General features: G+C 39.9%; 1 protein-coding gene across 2 annotated transcripts in view; it reads left to right on the top strand.

The window, feature by feature from the left end:
- Positions 1-335: 335 nt before the first annotated feature.
- The window catches only part of STAT4 (signal transducer and activator of transcription 4), a 37,966-nt gene continuing 14,726 nt past the window's right edge, over positions 336-23,575 (top strand). For both annotated transcript variants that reach the window (XM_066553118.1, XM_066553117.1), the window contains exons 1-10: positions 336-463; positions 1,964-2,108; positions 14,493-14,591; positions 15,383-15,475; positions 17,340-17,418; positions 18,985-19,070; positions 19,692-19,843; positions 20,991-21,149; positions 22,072-22,164; positions 22,995-23,054. In XM_066553118.1, coding sequence (XP_066409215.1) covers positions 336-463; positions 1,964-2,108; positions 14,493-14,591; positions 15,383-15,475; positions 17,340-17,418; positions 18,985-19,070; positions 19,692-19,843; positions 20,991-21,149; positions 22,072-22,164; positions 22,995-23,054 — 1,094 coding nt within the window. The remainder of the gene's footprint in view (positions 464-1,963; positions 2,109-14,492; positions 14,592-15,382; positions 15,476-17,339; positions 17,419-18,984; positions 19,071-19,691; positions 19,844-20,990; positions 21,150-22,071; positions 22,165-22,994; positions 23,055-23,575) is intronic.

Here is a 23,575-nt window from a genome sequence, read left to right as displayed (position 1 = left end):
AATCCTAAACTTCTTCTCTTGATGAGAGATGGTGTGTAAATTTTGCCAGTTTATAAGCCTCATAAAGTATCTCAAAAAATTTACATAAAGGAAGGGAATTGACAGACGTGCCCATTCAAGTGTAAGAGACAAAACTTCTTCAATGGCCTTGCTCACTTTTCTCCCTCTTCCCTTTAACTAACTAAATTTACTCAAGTACCACCTGTTTTGATAGACAGAATAAAATGTCAAAGTATGTAAGAGCAACAAGGAAAATAACCAATTTATGCAGTTTAGATTAGTAATTCATGTTCATTTTTCAGTTGCAAACATGTTTAATTCCTTTCTTTTGTAGTATGTCCCAATGGAGTCAAGTTCAACAACTGGAAATAAAGTTTTTGGAGCAGGTGGACCAGTTCTATGATGATAACTTCCCCATGGAAATCCGGCACCTGCTAGCACAATGGATAGAAAGCCAGGACTGGTAGGATTTCATCCATTCTGTCTCCTCTTGTTTCAATCACCAACAATTCTTTTGTTTGCTGGAAGGCTTTAGGGTGCTCATTTACAAACTGTGCAGGTATCTACACTCCAGTAATACTATTTCACTAGTTAATGGATTTAGCCATTTCAACTTAGGGACTATTGGGAGGTGAAGATTCACATTGGAACTTACTCCTAAACAAAATCCAATTAAAAATTATTTTAAAAGAATACAACTTAATTTTTAATGGAACTGTTATACACTTACCTCTTGCAGCAGTGAATAATAAAATTATTCACTTGTCCAGAATTGACCTTAAAGTTGGATAATTCTGGGGAACAAGCCAGCTGTTTACAGGAACTGTTCTCTAGGAGGTCCATTTATGTCCAAATTTGGATTCAATTCACTTGAGCGTTATCTTAAGAAGATTCAAAACTAAATGCAAAGAAAAAAAAATTATTAGTCATACCAGAAAGAGACATCTCAATTTTTCAAGCTAACTCCACAGGACTATTGGAGGACTACTGTGCAGGGGGGGAAAAAAACTGCTAAGGAATAGAATCTTTCTTTATGGTTTATAGCTCCGTCTTTATGGGTCTGTGGCGACATGGGTAACATTAAAATCTCCTTTTTGCCAGATGTGCAGTTAGCAGGCATATCTCAAACAGGCACCTGCTGTTTGTGAGGAAAGGAGAGAGGCTATCCCAAGGACAAGGATGCCATGCTGTCCATACTTTTTCCTCCTCAGTTTTCTCACTAATGCCATTGCCCTGCACATACCAAGCTGTACCACAAACAGCAGAGCCAGTAAAGCCTGGCTTTGTCTGTGTCCTGTGTCCCCTACATACCCTTGACCAGTAGCCTCAGAGTCCTCCTGTATCTCCAAATAGTTTGGCTAGGGGAAGGCTCAGCTGGTGCCTGGTGTGAAGAGATGTTATCTTCTGCCTGACCATCTGGCTGTTGCCTCCTGGAGCAAGTAATTGCTGCTGTTTCCCTCAGTGGAGGCGCTAATTTGGATTCCTTTCTTCTACCAACCTGCCAGATTGCCATGAAATTTGTAAGAATTCTATCTTTTGGACTTCAAGCCTGTTGCCAACTTTGTCTGAAACTGGGCAGCAAATTCAGGAATCATATCTGACTGAATGAGAGGGACAGTTTGCATAAGCCCCATTTCCTCTGACAAGTGAGCTGGAAGTATTTAAATATTCACTGGACCAGACACTTGAAAATCCTGGTTGTCTCCTCTGGCTGACTCTACTGTCTGTGCAAATACCTCACCCTCTTTTTATGCATATCTGTAGGAATATTAAAAAAAAAACCCCACAAAATCATAAAAATCATTATTCACAAGCTCTAACTATATGCAAGTCACCATATACTTAAAGTCTCTTTTTTTGCTGCCTAGATTTCTGAGTAGATTATAATTTTCTGTACTGCTAGATTGACACATCATACAGCATTTTAAATGTGCATTGTTGTTGCTGTTCATTGACTCTTTAGGGAGGCTGCAGCCAACAATGAAGCAATGGCAATGATCCTTTTGCAGAATTTGATAATACAGGTGGACGAACAGCTGGACCGGGTTTCACAGGAGAAGAATCTGCTCTTGATCCACAACCTGAAAAGAGTCAGGAAGCTGCTGCAGGTGGGTCATTGTTCCCAATGCCAAACTGCACTGCACACTCACTGCTCTCTGGAGGCACTGCTCGAGCTCTCTGGAGTGCAGTTTGTTCCAGTGCCCAGCTCAGAGCTGCCCCGATTGCTGCAGACTCTGAGCAGCTCTGGGAAAACTGAGCCTTCAGCAAGATAATTCAAAATAACAATTCCACTGTCTTTCTGTGGAACAGTAATTCCTGTTTCAATGCATGCAGCTTGGATACAAATGCTGTGACTTCTTAGCTCTGTGCATATCTGTGTTTCACTGAGCTCTTACAAATAACCCTGTACAGTGCTTATAGATGCTCATGTTTATTACAAATGTAATTACCACCTCTCAGAGACACCTACAGATATTTAACTGTGGAATAAAATACATGCTTGGGGCTTAAGGCAGCACCAAGAAAAAGGAACCTCTGTAAATCATTAGCATGCTTGCTGTTTTATGCTTTTCTGGGATTATTTGTTATGAATTACTTAAAGGATTTACCGTTAGGCTTCTGCAAAATGATATTTATTTTGATTGGCTGAGTGTTTCTCTAATAATTGTTTATCTAAGGCAAGAATTCTCAGAGTTCCACTTCATTAGTCACCTACTTCCTGACATCTATCTGTCTTCTGCATAAAGCAGATATGCCATGGAGTTCAATGAAAATGTGGGGGTTTTTCTCTTCTTTGATGGTGTTTTCCATAAGTACTTAAATGATAATTACATTGCTTGCCAAACATTTTCTTTATTTGAGACATATGTACATACAGACACACTGGCCTGGAAAGTCTTAGCATGATTTCATCAATTACTTTGTTCTCTCCATGGCTGTGTCTTTCTACTCTTTATCCCTAACGGTGGCCTCTTAAAAATATGACACTATTTCCATTGCTGCCACTTTTTCATCCTATGCTATGCAAGCAGCCTCCTGTAATTTAAAAATAAGGTCACTGTTTGTTTCTTTTCTGGTTTTTGGAGCAGCACTTTTCATAATTTCAGTACTCTTCAAACACCAGATTTACTCAACTGCAGAAATCCTGTTGTTTCTGTAAAGATCTTGGCACATTTTACCACAAAGCTGTATCACCTTATAAAGGATTCTTCCACGGGGGCAGATCCATGGAAAGAGCATTTCAGGCCAAGCAGTTACACTACTGTATTCCTGCCTTAAAAGACAATGCATTTATGATTGTACCATCACGATGTGCACAGGCAGAAGGACTAGAACATATTTACATACAAGCTCTACAAAATTAAAGCCTCTCAATGTTGTTCCTTCTGCTCTCTACCCCATTTATTTTGTTCTAAATTTTTTATCAAATCTTGAAGCATCAGCTCTGCGTGCTCTGCCAAATTGGGCACATCAAGCCAAGCAATCAGGCCTTGGGTGAACTCATTTGAGTTCATGTAATAATCAGTATGAACATAGCCTGAATAAAAACCCTTCTTTGAAGTCCTGTCATGTTTGGAAATTATATAATTATGTGCTTCAGGAAGAGCACAAACCAAAGGAGGGTCATTCCAGAAAGGCAAGAGGAGGGGAGTTTCAAGTGATTTGTGATTAAATGGTTTCTCAGGTGCTAGGGTCTGAGTCACAATTCCAGAGCAAGCCAAAATGCTCAGGCATCCCCATTACAGCTGAAGAGTGTTATCAACTCCTTGAGACCACATGTGTGATATTGCAATTATTTCTACTGCTTATAAAACAGGATCAGAATCTTGAATATTGCAGTAGAATGTTTCTAGGTGAGAAAAAAACCCCAAAACAGCAGCTCTCCCCATCACTAGTAATGTTGACCTTTCTTCATTGCATTAAGACAGCACATAACCTGAATTTAGACAAAAAAAGCTATCCATTCACTTTCAAAATACACATGTAAACCACCAAAAACTGGATGGCACTTTCACTGTTGGAGCTTTTCCTGATCTTGAACACTATCACCCACAGTCTATATTCTGATCTCCAAAATAATTAGAATAGCCTGGAGTAGGACCAGGTTCTTGCAAAGCTTGATAACAACCTATTATTGGATAAGAAAAATAATTTATACTGTCTTAAGAAATCTGTGACACCAGAATTTTTGACTTTTGTGTAAACCACTGTGTTACTACTTATAAGGTATAGGACATGGAGGATAAATGCATTTTCAGCCAAGGTATGGGCTGCATGTTCTGTAGAGCTGCACAGGTAGTCTCCTGCTGCGGCTGTTAAAATTATTTCTTCACTGATTAGGTAAGTAGATCAGTAAAGAAATGCTACAGTAGCTGAAATCAGCTGACAGCCTCTCCTTGTTATCAACTGTCAAGTGTTATTAATGGACTGAATATGACACATAGCATTGACAGTATGTTCTGTAATGTCCTTAACTTTGAGTATACAAATTATCTAATTATGGGTCTAATCTTTTGTTAATGCATGGCTGGTTGCATTTTATTGCTGAATATGTGAGAAGATTGGAAACGGGCGTTTGGCTTCCCAGCCACAGCTGGAAGCCCTTGCAGATACCTAACTCTTGCAATTTGAGCTAGTTTGTGACAGCTTTGTGAGACAGCACCAGAAAAATGTGACTGATGTACAGAGCAGGATGCCACGGTCCTCTTTGTCCCAGCACACCACCTGGGAACAGGAGGCTGGAATGCTACACTCTGAAACTAATGAGATTTTTCAGCGACTGATGAAAGAAAGACTCTGTTCCTAAATAGGAGAGAGGAAGTTGCTTCTGTAAACATCTTTTCCTATCTGGTGACTCTGTGAACAGAGTTGGTTTGACTTTCTCTGAAGGTTAGTTACCATGAGCCCACCTTTATCTCTGCTTCGCTCTCTAGTGCAAGCACTTCTTTGAAATTTCACAGTTCCCTCCTCTTCCTTCCCCTCCCAACCACACACAGATGCACAGACCCTTGTGCATGGTGCACACACACAAGGCTGTCCAACCACAATACAAGATCTGAGTGCAATGTTTGTTCATTGCTTTGAGCCAAATTGTGTTACCCTATTGAGTAACACTTGACAAAATAGATAATGCTGGAAACCAGCACTTATCACTGTGTACACAGCGAAGTGTGTTGAGCTGTGGGAAAGGCTATGACAATAGCAACAATAAAGAAAAATTCAATTAGAGAACACACAAAAGCTATTCAAAAGCAACCTGCAGTTCTTGACAAAACACAAAAAGAGAGACTAACATTTAATCAGAAATACAACTGGATGGTTAGTGAAAGGCAGTCTTAGAAGAGGAAGCAATGCACACCTCATAAGTGGCCTCTGCAGCTGTTTTCTAGACAGACAAGGACTCCTTAGGATCAAGATTCCTGGTGCTGTTCCTGAGTCTGGAGAGCGTTATTTCTAGGAGCCTCCAGTACCACAGCTAAGCACACCTCACCTAAAAGATTTCCCTGAGATTTTTGTTATCAAATTGAGAAAATCTTCAATTCTGACTGTTTACTGAAACATCTTTCATAAATATTTTAGTTGTTCTGTGAAAATAAGAATAGAAGTAGTGAAAGAAGAGAGATTTTGCCTGCCTCAGTTGCAATACAAAGTTTTAGGCCACCTTGGGGGTGGTGAAGGGCAAGGAGCAGAAGTCCAAGCAGGAAGGTGGGTCTGCCTGGCAGCCCTGCTTTTAGATCACAGGGACCATCCCTATTCTCTCAACATTAGAGAAATAACTATGGAGTGTGGCATTCCTGCTTAGACTGCTTACATTTCCAAAATTATCTGCAGGCAAAAAGAAACACTGAACAGTGTTTCAGGAAATATGTAATTTGAAAAAGTTATAAGCACTTGAAAATAGTGTTAAGAAACTTAGCTAAGCAGCTGTGGTCACCGCTAGCTCTCTGTAATTTGCTTCTCTATTTCTGACTTTCATGTAAAATCTCTTCTTGACATTAATCTAGTATAAATGCACATACTGTATTAAAATCAGGGTCAGCATTTTAGGTTAAAATCCTTCATATTTGCTTCCTACATTATTATTACTTCTCAAGTCAGTAAATTGGATTCATTTTTATAGCAGGGCAGCCTTTTGTTGCTGTGCTCTTCAGTGGGAGACAGAACAGCACAGCTCCTTTTTAAGGTTTAATTCTCTGTCCGTCTTCCTAGAGAGCTCCTGCTCCCCCCCAGCAGCAGTCTTGGAAAGGGAAGAGGGAGAAAATGTTCAGAGGCAGTGGGGGAAAGAGCAGGGAAACCATGCTTTCTCCTTAAAATCTAGATGGAGAAAAGCAAAGCAGATTACTCACAAGGAGGTGGTTTGTGCTGTTGTTATGACAACAAAATGTAAAGGGCAGATGTTAAGCTTGGAAGAGCTGCCTGGCACTTCTAGGAACCAAATTGCAGATGTAGGAGTCTGCATGACCTTGGCCTATGGACAATTTCATCCCAGTTTTCAGAAGGAATGTTTGTATGTGACAGCATACACCTGTCCCTGATGTAACCCCCAGTGGATTTAGTGCTCAGAGACTCTCATGGAAGACAGGCACTGTCCACATTCCTGATTCACATGCCCAGATCCTGGGTTGGGAGAGAGCAGGCAGGCTGCAGTGCAGCCAGGGAGCCAAGGGCAGCCTGGGAATCAGAGATGTGCACTGTGCCCCACCCCTCCATTTAGGAATGGTGCTGCTGGCAACTGCCTGTTCAGCTCTGGGATGTCCTTCCCCACACACACTCCAAGCTGGAAAGCTGGAGCACTCCTCCTGCTAGACAAGAATGAGCTCCATGGAATGCAGCCTGGCCCAAGTGTGGGTTCAGGTGAGCTCTCAGGAGGAGCCTCTGTCTGTGCTGTGCTCTGTGACAGGTGCAGGACAACCCCATCAGGACAAAAGCAGAAATTCCCAGAATCATCCTACTCATAACTGAAGCCCTTATTTATGCTCTAGTCTCAAGATAACTTCTGAAAGCAATCCCTTCTCATTAATGGCAACATGCATCTGTGTCAATTCTCTATTTATGGTATTCAGGGTGAAATCTGATTACATAAATTTTCCTTTATAGAAGTGAAATAACAGATTTCAGGAATAAGAAGGGCTGCTCTGCTCATTTACCATTGAAGCCTGAGTTAATGAGTATACTGTGTGCTCTGGGGAACAATTTGCTCTAAATTATGTATATTCATGAAATTCATTTAATTCTCACAGCAGATTCTCCAGTATTGGTGAACTTTATCAACTCCCCAGCCCTGCTAGAGCCTAGAGATGAGGGGAGGGAGGGTAATGGGATTATGCCTGGATGAACAGGTCCGTGGGCACACAGACCATTAACACCTTAGGGTCTGTTTACAAAGGGAGAGGTCAGGCAGAAGCACCAGATCTGCTGATTCATACCAACCAGTTATATAAAATCAAGCTTTTGGAAATTATAGTAAGTAGCTGGGAAATAGTTTTTTAGCTACATAACTTTATCCTACACAGCTCTGGCTGTTTTTATGGAAAGGTCTGAAATAGCTTCTGAAAATATCTTCTGTCATCTAAAACAACATATATAAGGCACTTTTTTCCACGAATACATCTTTACATGATGCTGCTTAAAACAGTAACCCAGCAGTGCATTCCTGATTCTGTGTCATGTTCCTGGTTATACTGCCCAATTTGTTTCCATCTGCAATGGGCACTGAACATCCCTGTGCTTCTCCAGATAGAACTAAGTGAACAAATAAAGGTTCTTTTGTTCAAGTGACAGTTTACAAAAGCCTCTGTACCAGAAAAGAACATGCATGAGGAATGCAAGGAACAATCCTAAGATTATTCATTTCAGTACGTCAAAGAAAGTGGACAAAATAGCATTAGATGTGAAACAGGACATTCCAGTTGGTGCTCAACAAACAATTCTAATAAGCCCTGTGCTGAGAAACAGTTGCAAAGAGTGGAAACAGCCATTGGTGTTTTAGTTGCAGTTTCCTGTTAAAGCTTACAAAGGGGTGAGAATGGAACAAAATAGAGAAAGTTCCTAATAAACCACGGAAGATCCGTTTCAAAATGTTATTTACACATATTTAGCACTCGTGTAGCCTGCCAGATCAACAACTCAACATGGTAAAGTAGGATGTGTTTTGAACCAGCATGTCCTGCTGTCTAACACAATTCAGATTGCATTAGACTGCTCCCAGTGAGTTTTTCAGTACAACCATTAAAGCTGTTTACAGAAAATTTTGGCGTGCAAATGGGAAACCCCGCACAGAGGTCTGTTTGCTGAAGCAGCTAGGTGTCTGCTCCTAGCAACTGCAGCCTGGTGACTGCAGCTAACAAAGGTTTTTAAAAATTACTGGTACAAGGCTGAAAAAGGTTACTTGTTGCAAGTAAAATACAGTGGGGTTTCTAGATCTTATCTAAAGAATGCAAAAAAAAAAAAGTTTATAAACTTTCAGTTTGTTTTTGTAGAATGAAAAAGAGTTAACTTGCAGACAGAAGTAAAAATACAAGCAAACTAAACCTCTTGTGGACTTTGTTCATTCTGAAGTATTAAGACCCCAGTTGCAGCTGAACATCTGCCTGAGAAATTAGTTAAAAATATTCAGGTCTTTGTGCCCAGAGGAGGAGGGGCATGTGGAGATCAGTCCTCTCTCTGTCCTCTGATGTTTTTCCCTTTCTCATAGGAAATATGGTATTTTTACTTACTTTCAAATAAATCTCATTTAAAGAAGAAGTTATTTATTCTCAAGTAAATATCAAATAAGAACTACATTATTCACCCCTCCATGTCTATACAGTTCTACTGTCTGATGATGATTTCTACAGAAATGTATTTTCTGTAGCTTTATCTCACCCTACCTGCACAGAAATCTGCTCTTTCTGTAGGTTGTTCCTTGAGTGGTTTCAGAGTCTGCTGGGAGGGACGCAGCAGTGGAATTTGAGGGGTGGAGAAAAAACTTCTGCCTTCACAGCTCATTCACTGTGCTTTTACAGCTTTGTCTATTGCAATTGAGTTGCACATGCCCCCCAGAAAAAAAATTATGATCATCTGGAAGTTATGCATCATACACTTTGAGGAAACGACAAGACTACAAAGCTGTGTATTAGGACTTCCCACACATCCACAAGAGCAGTCTAAATAGATGGTGTCACAGGTACTTCCTCTTAAAGACCTAGATAAAACAGAGGCATCTTTCTAGTAGAAGAAGATTTTTTAGTAAGAATACTGCCTGTTTAAGTACAAGCTTTCCAAAAACTCCCAAGCACTTAGCATTTATCAGGCTAACACAAGGACCAACTCTTTCTTTGTATTCTGCTGTTGTCTTCATTAGACTTTCTGCCTGGATGCATAAACAAAGACAGAAAACAAATCAAGGTGAAGTGTTATTTGTCATATTTGAAGGTGAAAACGGGAAATATGTATGTACAGCTATGCCTTCCCACCCACACATCCGAGATACACAGCTAAGCCAAATCTTTCTTTCTTTTAAAAAATGAAATTATAGACAAAAGGGGTTTTTCTCTCTGTTTTTGATTTTATGAAAGATGAGATATTTGCTTTTCCAGAAAGATGCTGAGTATCAGACTTAGGAAACAGCAAGACAAAGTCAAGCAAAAATACTTTTCCTTCCCTATTGCTTACTTGTGATATGATTATTTTACAATCTCGCCTCCCTTCCATCAGCTTCTTTAAATATTCATTCTGTATGAACAAACACTTCAATGGTCATACTAAATAACTCTGCCACACCTCCAAGTAAAGCTCCTGTTGTATACAATTAAAAGGCTCAAGAAGGGCTTTTTCTAGCAGAAATGAGAAGAAATACAGCTGATGGTTTTGAGAGTTTAAAAAAAAAGAAAGAAAAATAAAAGAAAAAGGAGAAAAGGAGCTAAAACTAAAGCCTGACCAAATTCTGAAACAATTTTCAGAATTGGAAAGCACCAAAACCTACTCAAGTCCTTTTTTAGGTCACCTTGAAAACACAGATAATCAGGCAAACCCCCGACTGACTTTCTAAAGGTTTCATAGCACATCCTCCTTCATCACAAGTCGAGACCAACTAACACCTAATCCCCTGCTTTACCCACTGAAAACAGAGCCAGCTGCTCACATAGTGCATATCCAGTATTCACTGATAGGCGTGTACAGAGCCCACTGACCCATGGAAAGCAGTCAGTGTTAGTGTGGCTGGGACTGATCCACTTTGTGATGGAGCTGCCCACAGGAAAATCAGCTAAAATTTTGAAATTTTAAAAATGGGGAGAAAAGAAGAGTAAGAGAATGACTCTGGTCTAGATTTCTTCATTGCTGTCAGAGCAAGCAGATATGAAAACTGACACTTGTTTGGTGTTCTTTTTGAAAGCACACGTATTTTAAAATGTCATAATAAGTATTTTAAAGTTTGTCCATGACCTTGCAGCTTACAGAATCTAACCTTGCATTTCCCCAGCCACTGTTTCATGCGCCTTTAATATACTCCAAAGAGTTCAAGCTGTTTTAAAATTTGGCTAAAGGGCATCAACTCTGCATGCTATAACGTACAAACTGTTTTTGCAGAAATGCCTCTTTGTTTTTCTCCATGATCTAGTAAGATACTGTCACAACAGATGTCCCTGGAGTGGAAAGAGTGCATACCGGGTGGCAGTAGGAAGGTTTTCTCCAAGGAAATGTCATCAGCATTCTCAGAAAATTGTCACCTGTTCAGAATGAAAGTTCAAATTCCCCCTGTTTGCTTAAATTTAGCATCATGCTGGTAGTTCTTGAGAAGAATCCAGTCCAAATAAGATAATTTGTTGTTTGTTCTAACTCATGGCATGGAAAGACCTCATTGGAACAGAAGAGAGGAGAGAGAAAACTTCTAAGAACAACAGAATTACAGTAGTATTAGCAGATATTTAAATTTGATAGAAGAAAAGCGAATCCTCAATTTCTCTGTGTTGGTATTTGTCAAAAGACAAATATAAATCTTCTCCTTACACGTTTAAATTTATTAATACAATTTTGCATATCTAAAGAATCCACACTCTTCTTCCTCTTCTGGCTGCTAGTGTACACGTCACTCTAAGTTAGGATTCCCCCATCTCAAGTCATTTGTGGTTAAAGTTCTTTAATTTTCCAACTTAAACTACTCTTTGCTGCTAGGAGATGGTTTTCAATTAGTCATTCAGAAATCAAGGCCATGTTGGGCAATTTCTGCCCTCAGCCAAAGACAAAATGGAAGTGCAGAGCAACAAGAGCTGGCAGTAGGTGAATAATAAGGGAACACCAAGCAGTGCATTCCAAAATGTAATTACAGCTGAGAAGCATAAAACACAGGCAGAAATTTTTTTGTATTATTATTTTTCCAGAGTCAAAAACATGGCTGTTGTGACTTTTAGTAGCTATCGTTATTCAATAGGTTGCAATTATTGAGATATTTAGTGTTACAATTCATTTATCCATTTATTACTGATGAGTTGCAATCCATCTGCTCCCTTACTGCAAAAGAGGCTGTTCCAGGAGCACAGGTCTCTGTTGCTCTCTGTTGACCTTCTTGGCATCTACTCAAACTGAATCAAGTTGAAGAAGCACCAGCCTGGCATAAGTATGGGAATCACTATGGACCCAGCTTGATTCTAGAGATTTATGAGTTAGAGAAGAAAGAAAGGGAGGGAAAAAAGTGAATTTCCACTGCATCTCTTGATTCAGATGTTTTTGTCTTAATGAAACAAAGAAAGGGAAAGGAAGAAAGAGTTTTTGAAAGTTTTGCATATGAATCGTGTCTAGAAACGCTAGGGAAGTCCCTAATAACCGGCATCCTTTGTGGGGAATTTTAACACATCCCACTGTCAGAATTGTTTTTAAGATCCTCTTCTACATAAATGCATTTTTCCAGCTCCAAGAGAGGATATTTACTTCTTCTTGATTTGGTTAAATAGTTTTTTTTGGACTCCTTTAAACCCTTGCAGCGCTGGAATTCTGTTGGGCAGTGGTAAGCCAGGACTAAGGTAAGCCTCAAAGGTAAGCTACAAAACCTCAGGCTTTGTAGCTTCAGGTACCAATGTATGGCATAAACACTTACTGGCCATCTAGGGGCAAGGTGAAAGCCTGTTTTACTACCAAAAAATAAGTAATAACCACAAGCAGAAATTAACAGAGGAATTAATATGGCCATCAGTGGCCATATTATACAGCAGTAGCAGATTTTTTTCTCCCCACAGCTTTCAACCAAAACCTTATTAACAGGAGTTTTCCCCCTCTAATCAAGGTACAGATGGATGAGACAGGCTTAGCCATAACAGCTGAAATGAGGACTATTTCCCCCTCTCCCAACTTCACCTGTGCTCATCCTTATTAATAAACTGATCCTGAGCAGTTTCAGTCCACCAAGGAGCAGAAAACCCAGTCAGTAAAAAAAGCATAAGTCATTTCCATGCCAGCTAGCAGCCTGGATTGGCTCCTTAAGGAGTCAGGCACTGGGCTGGAGCACATCCAGGAGCAGAGCCACTCTCTGCTGCAGGTAATTTGCCCTGGCTCTTGCTGTTGGACCTCAGTTCCACATGACATCCCACTCAGTCCTTTGCAGGAAGATCACAGCCATTTCCCACATTGCTCTATTCCCTTCCCAAAGCTACATCCTGACACTACAGAGAGAGATGGTGAATATGCCCAGTGAAGGGGACTGTGAATCCGTTACTGGACCTGAAGTGCAGCGGTGTTGAAGGAAGCGTGCAGCGACAGTGTCGTTACTGTCCTCACAGCCATGGAGCTGCCAGGGAGAAATGTGTAGTGACAGATCTTTGGCACTGCTATTTGACATGGAAATCAGCAGAGTATCCTTAATCAAGTCTCCTCCCACTGCCCAGGAAGGAGCAGGCAGGGAGGGAGTGCTTGGTGTTTGATCTGAGGCATAGTGTGTCCTGGGTAGTATTACTCACCACTTCTTGTTTACAGAGAAGCTCCTAAAACCAGTCAGGTTCATAACTCCTGTTCCTCAGATACAGATGGCTGCTGGAGTAAAGTACCTCCCTGAACTGCTTTTAAGGAGATCAAAGGAGGCACAGCACTGGGGCTACTCTGGGTGTGCACTGGCTGCACTGTAGGGCATGTATTTTTCCTGTCCTGAAAAGATTTCAGAAACCATAGAAACAAAGTTTTGTTTCATTGCTAACAATGACAGGGCAGTCAAAGCTTTCTTGGAAGGGAACATTTGGTGCCTTGGTTATTAGTTTTAAGAGCCCTGTCCATACCTGGAACCACGGTACATGTGGTATTTAATACCAAGCAACTCAAACCAAATTGCCATGATCAAAGCTACCATTTTTAATATGGTATTTGTTTATTTTGCAGTTGAAGTCAAAACCTATTACACATTTCATGCATGAGCTCACATGAAATGTTTAGTGAAAAGCATTAGAAAGGTATGTTTAATGCCACTTGTTGCATTACAGAAGCAATGTGATCACATTTCTGTCAGATGCATTCACACCCTTGTGTCTAACATAACAATTGGTGTGAGATATCAAAGGAAGATATGGCATCAATTAAACTATATAAAGTATATAAACTTATTGTGCCACGTTCAGAGACAGCTAGAATAAAAGAGGTTCTGAGGGCAGGGAGATATGATAAAAATAAAGACTAATGATAAAAGGAGAAAATACAGTAAGTCCAGAACTAGAAACTGTACAGGAAAAGAAATTAAATGGATTAACTCTGATGAATGGACAAACACTATGAGCACTGAATGAAGGGTATCTGAATGAAAGGCATGAAGGATACTAAGAAACACTGAATGAATATATCACCATAAAGGAAGCTGCTTGAGAGTCCTGGATCATTCCAATTTTATAAATACAGCATAAACCAATATTAGTTTAAAGTGTGCCCAGTCCTCAGTCACACATCAGCAATTCAGCACTTTATTTATGGTGGTATAAAAATATAGATTTTTTTTTCATTCTTTGGCTTGGGACAAAAATTACTTATTCTTTCATCTCAGGCACATTATTTTTTGAAAGAGAAAAAATGTTCATAGACATTAAAATTTAAGTCTTCTGCTTTATGCTGAGGAAGCTTTCCTGCTTGCATCATTACCATATTGATATGCTTACAAACTTTTTTGTTGGCAGAAGTGCTACATGCTAAGCAGCAACATCCTATTGAAAATCGAAGATGTGATAAAATCGTGCCCAGAATAGGCTGACAGGAAAGCCCTTTCAAAACAGCTGTGTTAGCAGGGGAGCAATTTGATCTCCAAATTATATACATCTCAGAATTGTATCTTTATAATCTCTGTGGAACATTGTTCAGAATATTTTATGACAGTGGCACTAACTGATGCTGCCCTGAAAGGCTGAACCAGCACATGAAAACGGGACTCTTTTCCACCCACACCAATCTGTACCTCATAGACACTCATACATCATGTTGCTTGTGATTTCCAGAGGGACATCCTGAATTCTGGAATTTTTTTGAGTTGTATTTCCTTGTGCTTGCAGGGCAAATATCATGGTAACCCCATGCATATAGCAGTGATCATCTCAAACTGCTTAAGAGAAGAAAGAAGAATATTGGCTGCAGCCAGCATGCCTGTACAGGTAATGAATTATTTCAGTAATCTGCTCCATGTTAATCTGCTCACATGCTTTTCAGACCAAATCCGGTCCCCTCATTCCACTGAAGTGATTTGTGTGCACTAGGGGTTGCCAAATGTTGCCCTTTAAACTCACATTTGAACTTCATTAGTGGCTCTTCTGCTGGAAACATTGCTATGAGGGACTTCCATGTCACAGCTAATCTTCAAAGACTTTAATCTTTAGGAAAGGCTTTAAAGAGATTATTCTTTGCAAAACAGATGTGTGTGTTTTAAATTATGCAATGCATTAATTCATATTAACTATGGAATGCAAAAGACATTCCATCCAATAGAGTTGGATGATTTATAGAGTTATTGATGATTTTTATGTTGTTTGGAGAAAAAATAAGTCAAATTACATATGAAACTTATTCTGGGAAAATTGTTACATGATTAAAACCCAGAGAGAATTTTTAAGACAAACATGTTCTTGTTAATCACTTACGGATGTATTCCTATGAGTCTTGTGCCATGGATATTTTTTTAAAAATCTAATAATCTATATTTCATTTACTAGATGTTTAATGCCTGCAGTACACCCACACCTTTTAATATCTCGGATTTCAAAGTTAAAGCTGCATGTTTTTCAAATGTGTAGAACTAAACTTGTCTGTGTGTTTACAGCAGTCTGCAGATGGTTGAACACTGGCTTTGGAATTCCCTCTCTCTGCTGGAACTTGCAGTACAGTTTCTATCACCTATTATTATCATTAATATTACTCACCCACCAATTATCTGTTCAATGTGTTCCAGGGGCCACTGGAAAAGTCTCTACAGAGCTCTGTGGTTTCAGAACGTCAAAGAAATGTAGAACACAAAGTATCAGCGATCAAGAACAGCGCTCAGGTACCTTTTTTGTCCTGTGTGCTGTCTCTGCCCACCTGATTTTCATACAGACACACCTGAGCTATCTTTAAGCTGGGTAGCACAACGACTTCTGCCAACAGACACACCATCCATTTTCCATTATTCCAAGGACATCTGCCCAGACTGACAGCTTAGGACACACCTGGATCCTCGGGTGTTAGCAGCCGTCTGGGTTCAGTGTGAGAGCTCCCTATTTTAAAGCTGTCACACTCATCCCTAGGTAAGTTGCAGGCAGACCACTGAGTGCAGTAAGAGCATAGCTACAGTCTCTAAAAAGATGTGAGGCTCAGAAAATGTATTTTTGCAATTTCACCTCCTTTAGCTGGGTCAGCAGTAGCTTAACCTTCCCAAGCTCTGAGTCATGCACCGAGACCTTTGTCGAGCCGAAGGCTACGTGACACTATTGCGTGGTTTGGAGTCATGAGGGGACAAGAACACTGGCAGCTGATGGTAGCCACTCTCCAGGAGTTTCTCATGCCATGGCTGGCCAGAGCTGGGCTGAGCCAAACCTGTAGCTATGTCCCAGAGACCTTGAAAGCTCAGAGAATACCTATTCAGTTCAAGGCAGGATAAGGATTCAGAGTACCCATGGCTTTTTTGCTATCCCAGCCCCACTTTCAGCTTTGCAGCAGTCTCAATGTAGAAACTATATTTAAAATACCTGTCCATATGTTGTTCAAGAGTAACACTTCTGGAATACTGGAAAGAGATCCTAGCAGCATTCTCTCATCATTCTTTCACAGAGAAGAAGGGTAAGAGAGATCAAACCCTTAGAAGGATAAAGTAGATTCAGAAGAATGTAATACTAGGTCTCTATCTACACATAAAGTTCTAAGATAAGAGTTGCAGAGCTGACAAAGCAGCAGCCTGTCATCCTGCTCCTCCTGCCTGTGTGGGGAAGCACAGCCACCCCTGAAGGACCAGTGAAAATGAGAACATTTTCTAGATAGCAGGCCTGGGGTTTTTTTAGTAGGTAATTAAGTTGAACACAGAAATTAGCCAGCTCCTCGCGCATGTAATTTCATACTTTACACATATAATTTAAAACTTTAGTCTCCAAAATAAAGAGTAAGCCAAAATGGCTAATTGTGTGTGGGCTCATTTAGCAAACAAGTTTCTGTATTTTCAGACTCTTAATGTGCACTTCTTAGGAAACCAAAAAGGACTGTTTATGAGTTGTTGGCAAAATCAAGATTCCTATAAACAGCACAGAAATAGACCTTCAAAGTACAGCAAGTAATTTCCTATAGTTTCATTTTCCTTCTTTTGATGGAGTGTTTTGAATTATCATTGATTTGTTACTAAAAAATATCTTTAATATTTTTAATAGCACATATGAAAAGAAAGCTGCAAAATGCCAAAGCAGCAAAAATATTTCATTTCTTTATCCAAATTCTTAAAACATTTGTAAATAAATTCTGTGAGCTCTACTCCTGTGTGACTCTACCTTTTTTGGCTTTGCACACCCTGATTTTACATTTACTTAAATGGAAATTTAATTATCCCTTTGCCCTGCTTTAAAGTTTCAATGTTATGCATTATGGGCATAACAATTTCAGTTTAGCTCAGGCTAACACAATTGTTCCTACTTTCCTCTGTGTCACTGCATTAGTAAACAAGAAGGGATAAAGCTGAATCAACCACTGTCAAACTCAGGATAGAGGATGATATTTGACTTTCTAAGCAAGTAAAATAAATCTGTAGCTATAAATTTATTATTCAATCATACTTTATAAAGTTTACAAGACAGTAAACAAGAGTTCCCAGAACTGTTCACAGGTTTTCAAATGGTAAGAAAGGAAAATACTACATTATGCATTTGTTCATTTCTCTCCTGTGAAAGATGACTGACCAAGATGTGAAATATTTGGAAGACTTGCAAGAGGAATTTGACTTCAGGTACAAAACAATACAGAGCTTAGGTAAGAGTTTTTATACTCATTTTCAGATTTCCTAGGAAATGGCTGGTTCTGCAGCTAGACTACAGCATCAGGGGGTTGTGTGCATTACTTGATTAACATGTGTAAACATAAAAATGGATCTTTGGTTTATATAAAGTTTTAGTCCTGGAACATAATGACTCTTTTGGGGTTAAGAGGGTAAAGAGGATCATGTAAAGAAAGTATAGTTATTTCCTATGGATAAGCTGCCTAATGGCACATAAAGTAGTACATTTCTTAATTTTAAAACCTATTTTTCAATATCCCCACATGGCCCTTCTTTGGGAGAATGTGGAAGAGACTCTTATTTCCCAGAGTCATGCAGAACTGATTTTTCTCGCCTCTAACTTAGCTTTCTGTTCTTTTTTGACCACAGTGGTGATAACCAGCTGGTAAGCACTCTGAATGCATGTTTGACCAGCCTGTGATGGCTGAGATCTGCATGTGGAACAGTCCTTGCATGATCTCTTTCAGAAAAGAAACTGGGGTCTGCTTGTGTCTGCTCAGACATCTTTATATTACCTTCCTTTGAACATGCAAAGATGCTGGGCTTAAAACATCCAAGTCCTTAAGCACATCAATCAATCCTAAATGTTGAAGGCTGGATATGACCCAGCAATCAGAAGAGTTGCCATGGCTTAATGAGTTCCTAGTCATCAGGTCAATCATAATTACTGACCTCACAGATACCTGAAATGCCCCACTTGCAAAATAAGACATGCTGACAATGAATGATTTTCAGGGATTAAATTTCACTGCTCTGCTCAAGCACAGCCAGGTTAGAATGTGTGGGAGCAATTGCTGTGGCTGAGGTGGTGCTGGTTACTTGTCTGCCTCTACTGAAACATCTACCCTAATTCAATAGGAAGGCATCCATCCAGAGCTTAGCAGGCACACAGTTGGCACCAATTTCTTTTTTGAATGTAGCAGAAAGATGCAAAAGGTTGGGGAAAGTGAGGGTGTGAAAGAGCTGCATGTGAAAGAGCATGGGTGAGCTTGGGGGCTCTTGAAACCAGTGCCTGACCCAGAGAAGGACAAACATTAGACAGAGGGGGAAATGCCCAGTGATCAGTGCTCCTGGCTGCTGAAATTCCCCTGGTGATGAACACTTCATCTCTGTTTCAAATGCCTCTCAGGCAGACATAGTAATTCACATCAAGTCCAAAGAGCTTTAGCCTAACTGCTGACACCACGAGCTGTTTGTTTGCAGATCAATCATTGATCCAAGCCAGATGTACATAATAGACAGGAGTATGCACAGGGATGAGAAATTTAGAGAACCATGGGTATCACCTGTATGTTTTCTGCCTTTTCCTGCTCCCCACACACACCTACAGAGAGGTTTTAACATAAAACCTTATGTTAAACTTTTGCTAAAGCTAGTCTTTTCAAATGAAATAGGCTGTTACATAATCTACTGATGTTCACAGTTTATTTTCCCACTAGTTCTTGCTGCAGCCTGGTTGTGGTTTGTTTTCCTCATCTCCCCTTATAAACAGGCACATACACCCACACATGTATTTATACTGATTTTTTTATCCCCTGCAGAACAGAATGACAAAAACAGCGCCCTCATTAAACAGGAAATGTTGGCGTTGCAGGCAATGCTCAATACTTTAGACTACAAGAGAAAGGTTAGTGACAATGTTTTGTCATTTGTGGTTTATCTGCTTTCTCCCCTTATTCTCGTACCAAATACTCAAATGCGTATGTATGCCTTTCTAAATTTTCATCTCAGAACAACAGACTCATTTCACTGGAGTTAAAAATTTGCAAGATGTTTGGGCGGGTCTGGGTGATTTGAACTAGAAGTTAAGAAATTGGCAATTAAGTAACAGCTCAGTTAAGGAGATGGTTCTGCACACCTTAAGAGTGAAGCAATTTGAGTCGATGAGGGCAGGGTTATGATTAAATCAAGCAAACAAAAACACAATGCATTTTACATGATGCAAAACAACAGCAGAACTTTTTGAACTTAACAGAGCTTGTAATTGTCAAAATCTTGGAGATATTATGCCCGCAAAGAATGCAACACTCTTCCCTCCTACCCTCCCAAAAAGAAATTACTGAAGAAGAATTCATAGGGATTCAGTATTAATGTACAAGGGGTGATGAATCCTGTCACTGAAGCAATAGGAACTAAACACGATTCCTTTCAGAATAATTGATAAAAACATGGTAAGTGCTTCATGATAGTTGGTGAATTCTGCAGCTGTTGCCTGTGGTCAGTTAGTGGCACCTTTGCTATTTTCCAGGAAGTGCTCAGTAAGATAGGGCGCGTGATCCATGAGATCGATGTGCTGATGAGCAACATGCTGACCGAGGAGCTGCTGGACTGGAAGAGGCGGCAGCAGATCGCCTGCATCGGGGGGCCCCTCCACGGGGGCCTCGACCAGCTCCAGAACTGGTAAGCCTGCCCTGACCTCGTGCTTCCACCGAAAACCACAGGAAGTCTGCTGCACTTGAAATGATCATTCCTTTAGATCAGCTGCAACAGCAGCAAATTCACCAGCAGCTAAGAGAGTAAATAACTCAAAGGTGCTAACTGAAAGCAACATTTGCCATTCAGAATGAACACTAGCCTGGCTCGTGGTAGTCACTAATTTTTGGCTTTGTATCCTCCAGATACATGAGACATGCCCTCTTGGGAGTTTTGCTTGAGTAAGAATGGTGCTGACTGAGTTTGTCATTGAAGGCAGTGGGAGTAGTGTCTAGGCAGGAGCTGGGTAGAGGCTTTATGCTTTGACTCACTCCTCCAGACCTTACACTGTGTAGGGATTGAATGGCAGTAGTCTCTGTGATGGCAACTCTGAAGTGATTGCAAATAAAAAGAAAATAGCGTTATATTTAAAAGATAGCATACCTACACAATGTCACCACCACATCATGGTCATTACTCTCCCATCAAAACTCTCATATGGAAAAGGTGAAGTAAAAAGTAAGAATTAAAAAGGGAGGAAAATTACCAAGAAAATTTTAAAACTGAAAAAAAGGTGGTCTTTTGCTTTTTTTTTCTTGTGTAGGTTTTTTTTTCACTGAAGTACTTTTTTTTTCCCAACGAACAAACTAAAAATAGCTTTAAAATCTAATTTTATACACACATACCCTATTGAACTGTTATCAAGTGTGTTTGGATTTCTTTTTCCTTACTGCTTTTACACTTCTTTAGTCTTGTTAACTTGCTCCTTCTATATAAATATTGTCCTTTTAAAGAGTACATTTTGCAAAACTCCTGAACTGTAGAAAATAATTAATGTTGGCACAAGTGTCCTGCATGTACAACATCAGGACCATGTATATATTTCTTCCAAATTATCACAGACGGTGTTGCATTGTTGTGAAAACACTTATCTTTAAAGATAAAGCAGGTGATTTGCCCAACGTATTTATATAGTCCTATAAACAAAAGAGGGAGGGATGTGAGTTTGGGCAAAGCTGGACAGCACCATTCAATACGGATTCTGATTTTCCCCAAGCAGGAACTTCAGTAGTTCTTGTGTTCCAAGAAACGGTTTACAAGCAAGATTGCAAACTAATCCTTTGTCTTGCTGTAGCTTTACGCTGTTGGCAGAGAGTCTCTTTCAAGTCAGAAGGCAACTAGAAAAGCTGGATGAACTCCTGACCAGGCTGACTTATGATGGGGACCCTATTCCTGTGCAAAGACCTCAGCTGCTGGAAAAAGTCAACTTTCTGCTCTACAACCTTTTCCGCAAGTGCGTATGCCACTGCCAAAGTGCAGAACTTGACCTCAACTGGTACAACAATGAGAACGCACTGTTAAGAAAAAGGGAAAAAAAAGTTTGAATGTCTCTGAGGATTCTAAGCACCAGGTTCCTAACACAAGATGTATGTACAGCTATCAGCAGAATTCATAGAAACGGAAGGTTCCAGGCAGCTTCTCATGGGTAGCATTTAAGGGTCTGTCATCAAATTCTGACTCTTAACGAATGCCAGAAATCCCCTTTTTCTAGGAGGAGTTATGTACATTCTGCTGAGAAAGAATGCTGAGAAACATTTACCTTTTTTAAGTTAATGTTCCTTTTCTTTCCTCTGTCTCCTCCACGCTATGCTACCTGCTGCCCTCTCAACTCACCCTTCTATTAGTAGATAAAATATTAGCATCATTTCTCTTGCCTTTTGTATAGGCTATACTAGAGATATACCACAAGTGAGTCTCTGAAGTTTGCTCAATTGTTTGCTCTCTCTATATATAAAAATTAAAGTGGTCTGAATTTTTTGCTCTCTGTATATATAAAAATTAAACTGATAGTTTAATTATTATCATTTCATTTCATTGGAGCCATGCTCAGTGTATTTTCATACTCTGTTTTATGGCTCTGATAAAATTTTGGAAGACCAAGACTTTTATCATCATTGAAAATTATACCAAATTCTAAAATACAATGTCTTTCAAATATCTGTTTCTTATGGGAACAATTTCAGGGACAGTTAGACCACTGGATCAGTTTGAGAACTGAGAGTTGGAATGCAGAGCTCCCACTTCAACACCTGCAGAGAAATAAGTCTTTAAGAGATACCAGCCCTTTTCCCTTCCTCCCTCCCCCCCAAAAAAACCCCATCTGTTTGTTCATACCTATTTCTAAAAATTTATTTGTTTCACTTCTTCTCACACAGCTCCTTTGTGGTTGAAAGGCAGCCCTGCATGCCAACACACCCCCAGAGGCCAATGGTTCTCAAAACTTTAATACAGTTCACTGTTAAATTAAGGTAAGGGAAAACATCTGATGTAAGCTCCCTCATTTGTGTGCAGCATTTTATCCTAGGAGAATCTAGAAAGCAAAGCAGGCCAACCTGCATTAGGGATCCATTCAACTGCAGGGAAATTTTCTGGAATGGGGATATAAAGTCCACAGAATCTGTCATGCAGAACAAGTGGCAGTAAAAAGTAAAATACAAGGAAGAAAGGCACATTGTGGCTAAAGGCAGCACCTTAAGGCTTCTGTATCCATCGAATTCTTGTTGTAATGACTTTACAAACTGAGTAAATAATGATCCTTATCACACAAGCCAAAAATCAGAATACTCAGAGCCACTTCTGCACAGAGAAAAGAGGAACTGCTGCATTGGGGGTCTTGGGTGAATCACAGACAAGTTCTTTCTCTCCCAGAAGCTCCTTCCCTGAGTTTGTGAAAGAGAAAAGTTTGGAGAAGAACTCTCATTTCTTTTCCACCTTGCAGTACAAAGTTCATGGAGGGCTGGCGGTGAGAAGAGGTGTATGAAGGAAAGCACACACACACCTGTGATGCAGTCAGAGATGATACAAAACTATTTCCTAATTACATTGGTGTCATTCCAGCCACTCCCTCAAACACATGCTAACTTTTCCACACACTTAGAGGGAGGGTCAGGCATCCTCCACTGGAACAGCCCAGCTCCTCTTTCTGAGAATTCAACCCTGTAAATTGTGTTGTAATCCTAGATGCCTAATCTGTTTTCAGATTATAATAATTTCTGATACTTTAATCTGGAGCAACCAGTCTAGTGTTTTCTGGTGAGATATTCTGCTAATATTCACTCTCTAATTTTCTGTTTTGAAGGTTGCTAATTAAATTGCCAGAGCTGAACTACCAGATCAGAGTGAAAGCAACTATTGACAAGTAAGAAACTTAAAAGTGAAGATATTCTCTTACTCCCTGCAGAGACAACACAAGTTTTTTCAGTGGCTACTCTACCTGATTTTTAAACTGCGTTGAAAAGGAAGAGAAAAAGAAAAATTTTAAAAAACCACCAGTTAAAAGATCAGAGTAACACTTCTTTTTTTATGTGGAAGACTTCTTTTTTAAAAACCAAGCTGCTAAGTCTAATTGATGGTTTCAAATTAGAAGCAAGAAGTCCATTTAAAATTTGTCTCAAAACAGAAGAAAAGTCAGCAGACTGATACAGGAGCATTACACAAAAGTCTGAAATCAAACTATATTGCATTTTTGGGATAGTTAATTTTGAAATAGCTCTGAGCTCTCACAATGCAACATCCCCAGCCCTAGGTACCAGCTACCTCCCTCCTTCTGCTTGTTGTGCTTCTGCAAGCCCCTAAAAACCACCTTGGCTGCATGGACATAGATGTGGGCCCATGAGAAAGAGGGAAAACACCCAGTGAGGAGGGAGCAAGAGAAGCTAG

This window comes from Molothrus aeneus, chromosome 7 (genome assembly GCF_037042795.1).
Source record: "Molothrus aeneus isolate 106 chromosome 7, BPBGC_Maene_1.0, whole genome shotgun sequence".
NCBI classification, from domain to species: domain Eukaryota; kingdom Metazoa; phylum Chordata; class Aves; order Passeriformes; family Icteridae; genus Molothrus; species Molothrus aeneus.
The sequence above is the reverse complement of the archived record's forward strand: the minus strand, read 5'-3'. Positions and strand labels throughout refer to the sequence as shown.